The following is a 14,281-nucleotide window of genomic DNA, read 5'->3' as shown; positions in this document are numbered from 1 at the left end:
AAAGTCTTGATCGTTTCTTTCTCGTCGAATTCCATGTTTCGATAAGAAGCGTTTGATTTTGCGTAGAACTGATTCTCCAGAAGCGAAGCCAGGTAATTTGAAGCATAGTCGAATAAGCTAAACTCTTGTATTTTCGTTTTATATGAGCACAGGTGTGCTTCTTAAATTTTAGCGGCAAAATTCGTAGTACAATCGTGATCAAAAAAGCTTCCTCTTAGGCGTTCCCGAAGAGACTGACGCTGGAGGGGTGGAGGCCCCAAGTATATAGACCCCCCACCACTTGCGTATAAATATTTTCGCGGGAAAATTGAATCAATATTCTTACTTTCCAGTTCTATACTAAAATTCATAATATCTAATAATTTAAAAATTATATTATTTCTTAATTACTTTTGATATTAATATCGTCGAGATTAAGATTGCAAGAATTTTTATTTCCCTGTAACGCCATTTTTCCTAAGAAAACCTGATTGAATCTGTACAAATATCCGATTTTTGAAAATATCCGAAAATTTTGAAAGACCTTCGGCAAATACTCGACTGTACAATGAGCATTTGATAGCTGATAGTGCGAATTTTGCCGCATACTAACTGTCGAAAAGCTTCGTCGGTGCTCGAACGAAGCAAGAATGACCATTGACCCGGAAATACGTTTCTCGTTAGGAGGGAAATAATAAGTTTCCTCCGGGAAGCTACCGTGCCTCGATCGTTTCATCGTTTCGCGCGTTTCCCTTCCTCTCGAGCCGATTTCGCGGACGATATCGCTCTTACAAGATCCAATTATCATTTTTCAAACCACTGAAGATACCAAACGATTGTCTACAAGAAAATTATTCCATCCGAAAACGGAAGTACCGTTGTTGCATTTGAATCCTCTGCAAGATTATCAATTGGAAGAGTTATAATGGAAATTTTCAATTTTTCTAAAATTAGAATAATTTTCAATTGATTAAAAAGTTTCACTGCTTTAAATTTTAGAATGTTTGCTTTTGTTTATCAAAATGACAATTCGAAGGATATCTTCAGGTATTTAAGAAAGTTAGGAAAACGCGATGATCCAAATTGACCGCGAATTAACTCATGCTTTATCTCGTCCAAAGGAAAACCCTCAAAACATCTAAGAAATTTTCTATTCTCTCTTTTGCTTGTTCTCCTTTCGACGCGGGAAATCAAAAGTATCTCGTGAAGCATGCAAATCGCATCTTCTTAATTTACGTGTGCGACACTCTTTTAAATCAAATCGAAGCTTTCATACAAACGCTCACTATTTTTACAGGCAAACTAACGCATGCGGTAACGACGAACGTTCGATAAAAATCTGATAAAAATTTCAATTCACCACCTGCTAAGCAGACGAATTAATAAAGAAAAATAAATAATCTGTTATGTCTGGTGTAGCAGGTCGTCGTGACCGCAGCGTGGCGATTTAAAAAAGACTTTCGTTTAAAACTAAAAAAATTAGTGGAAGCCAACCAAAACCAGGAGTTACCATAAAGGCGTGGGTAGCGAGAAGTTGCTGCTGGATTTGCTGTTGAAGGTGATGGTGTGGTGCCGGAGGTGCCGGTGCCTCCTTGTTCACCAATGACGTAATTGGAGAACACACCAACAATCAACCACAACCACGAGAGCCACAGCGGCAAACATAGGGGACAGACAGGCAGTCATACGAGTAGTATAGGGTTCGATATCACGTAGCAACGACTATGAATATTATGTCATGAAATAAAAAAAGGCGAGTGGGCGTTGATGATTGTGCAATTTTTCTTCTATAGTATCGCCAAAGAAATAAAAAGAAAAAACGGGGAACAAAATTCTCGATTCACAGTGAACAACAATACTGAAACGATAATATTATTTTCAAAGATAATTATTCCTATACATATTAACAGAAAATAAAAAATTCAACCTGTTCTATAATTTAACGATCAGTTCAGTTTAAGAAATTAAAAGAAATTTTACTTCTGTAGTAATATTAATTGAGTTAGAAGTAAAATATTAATTAAACAGATTGAGATATTCTATTACTCTGTATTAATACATGAATAAATAATTTTCTGGAAAAATGGTTTCATTGGTTCAGTTTTGTTCCTCACTGTATGCGAGCACGCGAAAGAGAGACAATTTTTCTTTTTATTGAAATTATATATCTGTTTTCTTTATTTGAAAAACGTAATGGGTTGCGTGGATTCGTCATACGAGTTTGTGTATTTCATTGATGCATAGGAATTATTATTAATTAAAAAATTAATTAACTTGTGCTCACAAGAAAATTATATTAAATAATCAAGATTTTGATACATATTCACCATTTCATATGCATCAATCTAATACCATGATTGAGAGATAAAATTTTGACGAACCAACGAAACGACCATACGTTTCGCGTCGACAATGCAAGATACGTAACTACCGTTTTTAATTGTTATATTGACTGTCCATCAAAAATTATGAATAAATTGAAGAAGCAGGAGGTGACACTGACCAAACACATGCGGCGTGCTAAAATTTCTTTTCTGAGGTTTTATCTCTCGGTGCAATGCCCACAAATAAAGAACGCCGGTGAATAAAAACGATGCAACGATGATATCTCTTCAATGAGAAAAAAGAAGAAAAAAAATTTTGAAAACATTAATCGTCTAATCAGATGATGAACTATATTTATTATAAAGGTGCACACGTTGCATCTGCATTTATTTACACAGCGTTACCTACCATAAAAAGGGTAATATCTAGTGGTAATCGTTAACTAACACAGACAAAATCAAGATCTCTCGATTGTGATCAAAGAAAATGTGTGAATGTGTGAACAGCAGAAGACGTGGTGCAACGAATGTTTAAATATTTCGACATACCACTGTTGGTACCTGGCCAGGTACGAGTGGCTGGGCCGGTGTCAGGCCCATTTGTTGCATTAGCGCATTCTTTAACGCCAAATGATTGCGCCCGTTTATCAAAAGCTGGTCCTTCAGATGTTGCGGTGGATGGAAATATTTGCAGGGTGGTTTATCCCGATTACATCGACCCTAAAACATAAATGAAAAATCCTGTTAGTACCAAGTATAACAATTACATATCAATAAAATTAGGTCTCTCTCCATGGTCCGTCGTCCTCGGATCAACGTTAAAAATGAAATAAAGAAATAATTAAGAAACTTGAAACCTATTATTTTAACCCCTTTGGTGGATTCTAGAGTTAATTATTAAATAAGAAAAAGTAGAGATGGAACAAGAGTATGTAACAAAGTGAAACCGTGTCAGGATTGTACTAATTAGGCCCGAACGATATTAGTTCAGGAGCATTAGGCAGGCATCCGTGCTTTCTTACGGAAATTCAGCGGCTTTACGTAACAGCAGCTCGAAAGCATAAAGCCGAGCTCAGAAGCTCGTAGCGAAGGGATGCCTGCTCAAATATCGAGTAATTAAGCACATTCGAGAGTTTCGAGGAGTAATGTATATCCCTAAGCAGGAAACTTTCGACCCACTGAGAGCACAATTGCCGGGGAACACCCTCGAACCATACTGCACGTCTACAAAAATATTCAGTTCAAACATTATGCAGCTCGATGCATATTAACGTTCGAATAAAATGGATGCATTTTTAAAAGGTGCATAATTTTGAAATTTCTGAATTCGCTATCTTCCTCTTAGTTTCTTGAATTTCATTCGCACAGCTAATGTACGGGACGTTAACCGAACTTCTGTACGACATGACAGAGTCTCCCGAAACACGGCTCGTAAAAGAGCAATTATCAAGAATAGAGTTTTCCTAGTAAAATTATTCCTCGCGACGCGAATGACAAAGCGTTTGAACTTAATAGTAAACAGAGAAACGCATTATCATCGGAGTGCAAATAACGGGTAGAGTTTGGCGGAATTTAAAGCAGCGTATATTTTAGGCGACGCTAACTGGCGAGCGTAGTATTAAAGTTGATTTAAAGGGTCTACTGATAAGAAACAGTATTCTCAGGGGAGCCATGCGAAACGTTTCCCCCTCTAATTTTAATGAAACTTTAATGATATTTAGAGGATCTCCAGAGAAGGAGCCACGTCATAAATCCCGGTTGCAACGACATAATATCTTGGTGTATCCTTCGTCGCGGCTTTCAAATTCAAAGAATCAAATATCGTAAAGAGAAGAATGCAATATGTCGAGCTTACGAAAAAAAGAAGGGTTTCATTTTTTTTCCGGAACAAAGTCACTTCTAACCGTATAAACATAAACTTGATGAAAGCTTTGAAAGCTGCCAGAAAAATTCGTGCAGCTTGCGGCTATGATACTGTAAGCGAACGGCACGAAAGAGGTTTAAAAAATTGAAAAGTCGCGATGAAATTCTTCAAGATGAATCACGAAATGGATGAACAATCTTCTGAGTACGGATGATAGAAGAATAGTTCATTTTGAATAGTAATCAAAAGATTTGGATCAAAATACAAATTTCTGATTTAGGACACATCAATTACTGTTAAGAAAATAATAAAATAAAAGATTTCGTTCGTATGGGAAATTCTGCTAATTATATTTAATAAAAATATTCCATCAGACAAGAGTCCACGTGTAACATCTTCTTTGTCGTCTTCGAAAACCTTTCTGATACTCGGAGGAAGCCCAACCAAATGACATCAGGGGCTCCGTTTCATTATGTCGAGGACCTGAAAGCCCAGCTGAGTCAGTGGCTATATCCTCGGTGTAAAGGGAATTCCATTATTTTCCTTCTTTAGCCCCTTTTTTTCCTTCTCGTTTCTCTACCGTCGCAGATATTTACCGAACGTCGCGATTACTTCCATTGTCTTACGTATCCGATGTTATGCTACCCCCATCGTTTCTAGCTAACAACATAAATGCCGAATGAACAGTAAGATCCAAGTTTAAATTAGAAAATAGAACAATCAAATTCTGGAATAATTATAGCGTGTACGCGTTTCCCTATCGCGACACGAGATTCAATGTGTTAGGAGACAGTGTCTAACTCGTCCACCAAGAAATAGGAAACTAACGTTATACCAGTCGGTGTCTATAACAGAGGGAATCTAATAGAGTTCGTGATCCACATGAAGGATCGGCAGGATCGAAATGAACTTTTACGCATTAATATGTATCGCGAGGTGGCTCTGGCTTTACGGACTTCAAGGCGGGCCACAGCTCGTGCGCGACGAAATTTGTCAAGATATAATGAGGGGAACCCGGGCCAAACTCGTCGTTCTCTAATTTAGTTGGAAAGTGTTGTTCACCCTGCTACCTCTTACCTTGCAACTGTGTCATTAATAATTCCGCGTCGTTATACCGGTGGTGCGTGCGTGCACGGGATGGAAGTTGAAGGCACCGGTGATGCCTTTGCATATTATGCGGGTGTAACGAGGACGCGACGCGTTTCGCACACGGTCCAAGGAATATGATATCGCTTGAAATTCCAGGAAGACCAAGATTTCATTTCACCATCTTTCCCTGATATTCCTTGGAATTCCGTTCCTCTTCGGCTAGGATTATTGTATTTCGAATGAGAGTTCGCTTCGCTCGTGAATAATCATTTCCGAATATGCGCCACCTTTTGAAATTGAGACAGCACTGTCGTATCGAATAAACGATCGATTGTTTATCGAAAGGGTAAAGTGTTGTTTCAGTGAATTCTGAGATAAAAATTGAGAACTTTCTTTTCCGGTCGGTAGACTGGCGAGTCAGAAGTCAGCCCCCATGGTCGAGTGATCGTTTTAATAAGCAATAACGTTTGTCCTAGCCTGAAAAACGAATAATAGCGAGCGAGAGGAGGTAAAACAGCGAGGCGAGACAATGGTAAAAGGTTTGCCAGTCCCAGCCCCTCTTCGCTTTGAAATTGTCGGCGGCGAAGGGCACATCGACGCCACTTCTCCACTTGAAGGGTCAACGCGGTTAGCCGCGTGTATTGTTAGCAATTTCGACTCCCTTCCTCTCCCTGATTTTCTCCCTTCTCACTGTTTAACCCTTTCAATTGGGAAGACGAATCGTTGTCTTCGTACAAATTCTTAATTCTAGTAAACAAGTACAGTCGTTCAAGAAAATATTGAAATTCGTCAAGTTGAAGAATTATTATTTTCATAACTGTGCGAATTGGAACATCTCGAGAAATAAATTTCCACGTCGAATAGAAGAGGGTTGAAGCAACGATCCCGAGGGTCGGAAGTAGCCAGCATTGTGTCCAACAGCTCCCTTATTCGTTCGTTTCCGGCCAGCAATGTTTCGTCCGTCTCGCGAATTTCGAAGGTGGCCTGGCGTTAGCAGCAGGTGGTAATGCACCTGGAGTTACGGCTGTTTTGTGCGATTGTCTCGTATTTCAGTGAAAACGGTATCAAGGGATTCGTGTCTGAGATATACGACGTACAACCTACCCTTAGGTGGCTATGTGCTTCGCACTTTGCGTTAAACACGCGTCCATTAATATTATACAGTGTCCAAGACGTTAGTGATTCAATGAAGAAGCAGATAATTACGAGTGGAAAATTAGATCACAGTTTGGAGTGAACATTTTTTTTCATACCCTTTCGAAATGATTGTAATTTACCAATTTTTAACTGGTCGTTTGCATGAAATATGAAACATTTATCTGTACAGTTGATCTATATCGAACGAGTGGAAAGATGCGAACTAAAATAAACACACTTGGAACGCGTCACAAAGGGCTCTTAAGAAATACGCAAAGACTTGAAATGGCCTGATACAATCTTCCGAGTAGTGGCCCTTTTGTACAGAACTTTGGCGCTTTTCTTAAATATTTCAGTAGTCTTGATATTTGCGGACAGTGCTTCCACTTGAATGTTTAACAAGCGTGTCGCATGGCTTTTCTTCGAGTTTCTTAACTATATCGTTACTATCTCCGTCCATTTTCTCTCGTTTAACTGTAAACCATCAGCCGGATGGTTATCTACAGTTTTTCTATTTTCTCACGAAATCATCTAACTACCATTCGACGGTTCCCATAAGATGGTTACGTTGTTAGAGGTTTTAATTAGATACCATTCATTTTAATTCCGCCAGCTTCGTATGATAATGCGATCCGTCGACAGACCCGGTATAAAACTGGCACCGGGCTCTGCGCCTCGAATCTCGTCGCGACGCTGCGCGCCGTCTTTATTCAAATTTCCCGTCACTCGATTAAGCAGTCGATTTGCTCTGGATTTGCTTTCGCCCAAGAACTTCAACGTCTGTGACTTTGAGCACGTGCAAATTCGCGGGGATCCGCTCTAATAGCTCGCGCTTAGGCGGCCGAAAGAGGGTAGACGGAGGCCAGGGTGCTGGGATACGTAAACTCGCTAGCCTTTACCCACCCTCGATTCTCGAAGAGTTCGTCGACGCCATGCCGATCAAATGTCTTTCCACCTCTGTGCAATCTACTTCGACTACTTACACGAATCCCTGACAGATCCCTATCAGACATGAAACTTTGTCATCTGGACTTTTCTATCTGCGCTGGCCTTAGAAATTTTTTTTTCCACCCCTATGACTTTCATTTAATCAAATGCTAATTTTATAAAATTTCCCGTGTTCCTGTTAACCAGCATTTCGTAACGTTTATCTCTAAAGCGCGATGCAGGTACAGTTACTAATTGAAAGGGGTAGGAATCAGAATAAACTTCTTTTCATCGACCAGCCTGCATACAACGAATCGGTGATTGCAGGGTGGATCGACGATTTAACAAGACATTTCTCCGAGTGTGAGTTATCGTTTAATGAACTCTTCGACTTCGGAACGTTGGAGCACCCTAGAGTCTAGTGCACCGTACAGGCCTGGCCTTGCCACTCGAGCTAAGGGCTGCCAACCGCCAATTCCGTCTCTCTCTTTCCACCATTTCCACTACTGCGAGCTCGTACCAGTTAACCGGGTCCGAGGAGTCGCGATAATTTGTGCAAAAGAGAGAGAAAGAGAAAAAAAAATAAGAGCAACAGGCTGAAGGAAGAAAGAGACAGCGGAGGTTTTAGCGTTCGATTCGTCGGCACAATTAAACGAATTAATAGGCGTCGCTTGACTCGTTCAACTTCCCTTCGTTTCACCACTCTTCATCCCCGTCACACTGTCGATTACGATCCCTGTCGTTTGTACTTTCGCTACAAGCCCGATAACAATGAAACTTTCCTCGAGATGCACCCTGTTAACAGAGTTCTATTTTTGACAGCCTCTAACCCCTTCGACACGTTCGAACGTTGCGAAATGTCAAACGCTTAATGAAAGTGGCGAAATTTTTTTGTTTAAAAACTTTCCTATGGTTCTTTGTAATTATTGTAATATTCGATACGTCAGAGGGGGATGAATTCTTTCGATGTGCATTAAGACTCTTAGAAGGACTTCTTGGAAGGAAGAGGGAAAAAAGTAAAGAAACGGAAATAGGTACGATAAGGGTAGCAAGAAAAGGGAGCAAGAAACGCGTGGAAAGTAACACGCTACGAACTCTAATGCTTTCTTCTTCGATCGCTCAGAAAAATTTCCTCCGCCTTTAAACCTCTTATCGTCCCTGTTTCTCGCATTTTCTTAGCCCGTTTCTTTGTTCCATCCTCGTGTATGTTTCTTTCACTGTGCTTCCGACGGTTCGGCTCGCCTCTTGCTTCCCGCGATACCTTTGAAGCCCTCTAATTCGCTAAATTGTTATTTTATGAAAGACGAACTTCCGTTCTCCTTTGTGTCGAAATTCCCACCGCATCTCGACGGAGGGAAAAAGAATTTTTGATTACGTCTGAACTGAACCATCATCCCTTCCTCTCTTATTCCGCTTCGTGCCGCGTTAATCTTTCATCGCTTGAAAATGTTTAAGCAGAAGGAGACCGAACGAGGTCAATGATCTGCTGGTATATTTTCACAAATAAACGCTTTAAAAAATTTATTTTCGCAAAAAAGAATATAAAAAGTATCGTTAATTCGATGACGAAGAGGTTGATCGAAACGACGAACAACAATAAAATGTTTCCAGGCTTTTAACGGCTCGAATTAAAATAAATCAGCCCGTTTAATTCCGTTTCGATTATTGCGATCGGCGTTCGAGCATATTCCCGGGTAACGGGTCGACAAAACAAATTTTGAAATCTGTGGGATCCGATCGTCGTGTTGGCGATGTTCATGAACGCATTACATACGTTTCGATGGGCCCCCATATCGCATGCACGGTACATTGATTTAATCCTGGATTCTATATCGGTCCACGGCTAACGCGAGCACACCACGTAAAAAAAAAAAAAAATGCAATCGAAGGGACGCTGTTCGTCATCCACTTTCGATCTGGATTATCCAGGCCTAAAGCGGAACGCGTCTGATAACGGATCCTGATCAACCATCGCTAGGTAAGAATAGACAATCTCTATTCATAATAATAATACAGTAGATTTTTGATAAATTTTCATACTCGAAGTTGGAAAAGAAATTTCTGTAAAATAGAAACTGAACAAAAGCACCCTTACCAAAAGACAAGAATGAAATAATATTTTCAAAAAGTGAAAAATTATACTGGGATTAAATGATCTTTGTAGAAAATAAATTTTAGAAAATAAATTTTTCTATGATTACTCAAGTTTCTATGATAATATTTTGACATCAAACGTTGGTAACCATATAAAAAACTACGAGTACAATCTTTTGCCTGGAAAAATAGTATCTCGACAGAGGGAGAGATTTCTTTTCTATTGCTTCGAAAGTCGTCGGAAATCCTAGTTTCATCAAGACGAAGAAGAAAGAGTTTGTTACGGTCGCATGTGAATTCCGGGGAGGACATTTGAAGTTGATTGCGCCAAGGTGGCAAGACATCTGCTCCTTTATACACATCGAACAGCTTTTGCATGAACTGAAATTTCTTGAAGGGGAGCCAAGCAGAAAGATGGATTCTACTCGGCTTAAAATGCCGTCGTTTTCCAGGAAAATACGATCCTCCGGAGATTACGCGAGCCAACTAGCCTCTTCGAACAATGCGAACGATAAAACGACGCTCCGTTCTAATATCAAAAAAGAAAAATTTAAAAATCCTCGATTTTTCCCATCGGAAACATCGAGGCGAACGTAACGATCGCGTAATCAACGCTAAACAGAGGCAATAATTCGACGGTGAAGAGGTAGAAGGCCGATGGAAGGAGGAGGTACGCTTATTATCACGCGCGTAGCCAGACCAGGAGGATTGTCAAGAAGAGTAACGAGCTTCCTCGCGGTAAAACGGAGAAACGGGAATGGCGGCTGGTTTCCGCGGCCGTTTATTTCACGGAAGGTCGGCGTAGCCTCTCGTCTGGATGGACGCTTCTTTCAATGAATGTTGAATTGCTTTATCCACTGCAAAGCCATTTCCATTTAGGACCACCGAGTGGCCAGTCGTCGTCGTCGTCGTCGTCGTCGTCGTCCACTTTACCGGTGCCGCATACACAGACGTCCGATGCGGACTGTCGTCGACCGGCTAACGTATTGTACCGTCACATGCAACCTGGCTACGTCTCCGCAACATGTAAATTTTCCCTCGCAACATACGCGTAACTTCAAACTGCCCGGGACACCAGGATGAATACGAGTTTACGTCCGCGATCGGATACGGATAACGATTCCGACCCTACTTTCCTAATCGTCCTAAAGCACAAACTTTCCTAATTTCGTGATAGTTTGAAAACTTTTCAATTAACGTGATATTTTGTTAAGGAGGATGATTTTCTTTTTTTCAGCTAAGAAATTCAAAGTTTTATTCTGAACGAAGTTTCGAAAGCCTGTTCGGGGTATGCTCGAACGGCCGCGGGCGTTTAGATTATAACAAAAGCAGGAACGACACGGGGGTAAGATCCGGGAAGTTTTGGATACACTTATGTCTCTAGGATAAAGCTGGTCGACGAGAGAGCGTGAGGAGGCGTAATCGATGGAGAAGAAAAGAGAACGAGACATACAGCAACAGGTTGCAAGTAGAAGTTGCGGATGTTAAACGAGAGAAGACAGCAGAGTGGCTCAAGGCGATCTGTATTGATTTCCTTATGAATGCTTAAATTACAAGTGTATCATTTCGCTTCTAATACCTCTTATACATTCTTCGTTTATTTCTTGCCAATGAAGAATTTATCAAGTTTCATCGCGAGCATCGTGTAAACAGGATCGATTACAAGAAACAAGGTAACAAATTGAAGAGATAAAAAAAGAATTCGATGATCAAATGAAAAATTGACAAAGCTATTGTGAAAGATAAACTCGTGTAATCGTAGAGTCAATGAATTTCCTATGGAACTGCCGTAATATTGAATTTCTCGAAGCAGCAGAAGGGAAAAACAGTTTAGTTGCCGGTAAAAGGTAGAGAAAAGCGAAGCGAAAGGAGAACGAGTGTAGCGAAGAAATTGCACCGGGGGAAAAAGACCTCTTCTCGACCTGAATTATGGTATAAGAATAAAAGTAATGCAACCACCGGCACGCGTACCACCCCCTAACGTGAATTCCACGTAATTACGTGGGCAAACAGTGGCGGCAGCTGAGCTCGGATTTTCCCTTACGAAACAAGAGGGAGAACTCTCGTGGCTAGGTAAAGTTGGAAGACAAAACCTACGGTGAAAAAGAGAGAAAATCCGGATAGAAGAACAGGATACGTCGAGCATGAAGCCGGAAGTGAATGAAGGAGAGAGAGGGAGGGTTGCTGGTTGGAGAACGTTGGACGAAGAGAGGGCTCAAAGTACCTTGCTTAATTTTCATAAATACCAGCGTACTGTCTGGATGAATTCTGTACAGGATAGCCATCCATCTTCTCGTTACGACGTATACAGGGCTTGGACGAAGTAATGGAAACACTTGTTACTCGTACAAAATTATTAAACGTACTTATTTTTCAATTTACAAGGCTTGGACGAAATAACAGGATACCAGAAGAATATTTTAAAATACTTGATTCTTATGAAGGTTAATGAATAGAATTTTTATATACTTTTAGGAGATACCAGTATTTGTCATTCGCAACATCTCGCGAACGTTTTTAACGAACAAAACCGTGAAGCCATCTTTCCCCTTTTTCTCTGATTCGATAGTCAACGCCAATCGCGAAAGCCACTCATCTTCGCTGCATTCAATTTGCCCCGAGTGACTTCCAATTATCCAGAGCACCAGGAATGAAATCCGGGTGAAGGTTGAGATCGTTTGTCATATACCGGTTCTGTTTGTCTATGAATATTTACGACAGGCCACCAGCCAGAATGCAGATTCTTTGTCGAGCGATGGTTCCAAAAAAGAGAGAAGAAAAAAATGTCGGAATAAGGCATCCCCTAAACCGAACGTAGACACTGGGGTTCATTTTAAAATTGCAATTCTGAGATTCTAAAATACTTTGAAATTCCAGTCTTAATTAAGAATTCGATGCTTAATTAAATTGTAATTTGATTTTTGAAAATGAAAAATGAACTTATTTAAGAATTTTTTTTTAAATATTAAATATTGCAAGATTAAAAGTTTTTAAATTGCCGTGAATAGAGAAAATATCAGAAGAAAAGAATAAGATTTGTAATAAGGCGTGTAAATGAGGAGTGCAGAGAGTCGTAGAAAGCGCGGTATTGGGAGGATAGTAACTATTCGAGGAAGAAAGATAGAAAGAGGGTAGGGTATACGGTGTGCAGGCTAGTATATACCCCAGGGGTGTGATAGTCGTACGATGTATGGTTATTGGGCGGCTGGCGGCATCGATTCTCACAACGAGGGAGCCACAGATCACCCGGAAACTAAAACTCCCGCCGTACCACCCTCACCTCCATCGGCTTCCGCCGGTTGCCCTTCCTACTAGACAGATCACGCTTCCATCCCTTGGCTAAATACTTTATTAGAAAGTTATACGGTTTTCCCCTGGTGTTTCGGATTCGAATTCAGCCACGAAACACCAGCTGATCCGTGAAGCACTGCGAACTTGTTACACCTACAAAGTCCTACCGATGTTTCACAGATTCTACAGAATTTACGTTCAGACATCCCGATTAGGGTGTCTGGATAGAGGATTTAAAAAATTCATACTTCTATTTAATCTATTGTATTAGAGATTAATTAATAAATTAGTAGACTATCATTTAACCCTTGAACCGAAGGAAGATCAAATTAAAATTGGGAGTCTCTCCATGGTCCGTCAGACGGCCAACCATGAAGAGAGCCACAATTCTATATATTTATTCAATTTTTACACATTCTAAGGTATTATCATTATAATCCATCGCAGATTTCTCAGATTCCAGATTATTAATGACAACAGTGCTAATGAAAATCGATCGTTTCTTAATTACCGTAGACGAATATGCTTTCCGGTGGAATTGAATCTAATATATAGGATGTAATAGGGACGGGATACGGGGTCAATTGCGCGGCAATACTCCCGTCATCGTGTACAGAGTTTGTCAACCTTCTCGTGTTTGCGGATCCGTAAGTAATGCGAGAAGCAGGATACGAACGGGTGGTTCCATTCGCGTGTACCGCCAATAACGACGACTGAGAACACACCAAGCGTCAACAAGGAGTTTGCCAACGTCCCAGCGATCCATCGCGTTCCGCACCCTCGATCGATCCGGATCGCCCAATTGTCCACGCCTCGAATCGTTCTGAAACGTCTTAGATCGTGCAGTTTCGACAGAGACAATCTACACGACCATCTCCCAACAGCCTTTGTCTCGACTTCGGTTAAACTATCGATCCGGTAGAACCAAGTTACCTGCCTTTGACCAGTCTTCTTCCTTCCTTCTTCCTTCTACCAGACTAAAACTATTTATCAGCACTGATAACGAGATTACATGATTTATTATTGGTCTGAACCTTGGGATCCATCTGGATATTGTTGACAAAGAATCTGATAGTCAGTGACTAAAAAATCTGATCACTCGATAATAGCAAAAATATAAGTGGCACGAGGAGGAAGCTCAAAGTGTACCGAAAATGGCAATGCTATAAATGAGAATCTTGAAAGAATAGAGTGATAGAAAAATAGATAAACAGGATACGAATAGTTGGCACGTCTAGAATTATCATTTCCTAGTAATATTCAATAATATATTGTAGTAAAATAAATTGGAGTAGAATGAAGAGGCTATTACTGGTCAACGCAATTGTAAGCTCATTATGCTTCGTGACAGGGTGCAGCAAAAGCGACAAAGGATATCATTCCCCCTCGAGCTAGGAAGTTCTCTCTGACGCGACTGATTTGTCAGAAATAACCCCACTGGATTATCGTTTGTTTAAATCTCAACATCTCACATCTGGCGAATACATAGTTTTGCCCTTAAGAGATCCCAGATGAAACGAACGAGTAACGTTCCGTTCATAATTGAAAATTTTCAATTAGTCAACGTTGTACTTAC

The 14,281-nt window shown here is 40.4% G+C and overlaps 1 protein-coding gene across 17 annotated transcripts in view; it reads right to left on the bottom strand.

Moving 5' to 3' along the window:
* LOC117605080 (protein muscleblind) overlaps nt 1–14,281 on the bottom strand; it is a 215,735-nt gene that overhangs the window by 38,345 nt on the left and 163,109 nt on the right. For 9 of the 17 annotated variants that reach the window (XR_013062152.1, XM_034325942.2, XM_034325935.2 and 6 more), the window contains 2 exons: nt 2,853–3,023; nt 1,490–1,570 (listed from right to left, as the gene is read on the bottom strand). Coding sequence is in view for 10 of the 17 variants with exons in the window: in XM_034325935.2 (XP_034181826.1) it covers nt 1,490–1,570; nt 2,853–3,023 (252 nt within the window). In the remaining 7 variants the exon portion in view is untranslated. Of the gene's footprint in view, nt 1–1,489; nt 1,571–2,852; nt 3,024–14,281 lie in introns of those variants that run through there. The other 8 variants (XM_034325938.2, XM_034325944.2, XR_013062153.1 and 5 more) reach the window with 6 other exon arrangements.

The sequence above is a fragment of the Osmia lignaria genome, chromosome 5 (assembly GCF_051020975.1).
Source record: "Osmia lignaria lignaria isolate PbOS001 chromosome 5, iyOsmLign1, whole genome shotgun sequence".
Taxonomy (NCBI): domain Eukaryota; kingdom Metazoa; phylum Arthropoda; class Insecta; order Hymenoptera; family Megachilidae; genus Osmia; species Osmia lignaria.
Note: the sequence above shows the minus strand (reverse complement) of the source record. Positions and strands in the feature narration are given on the sequence as shown.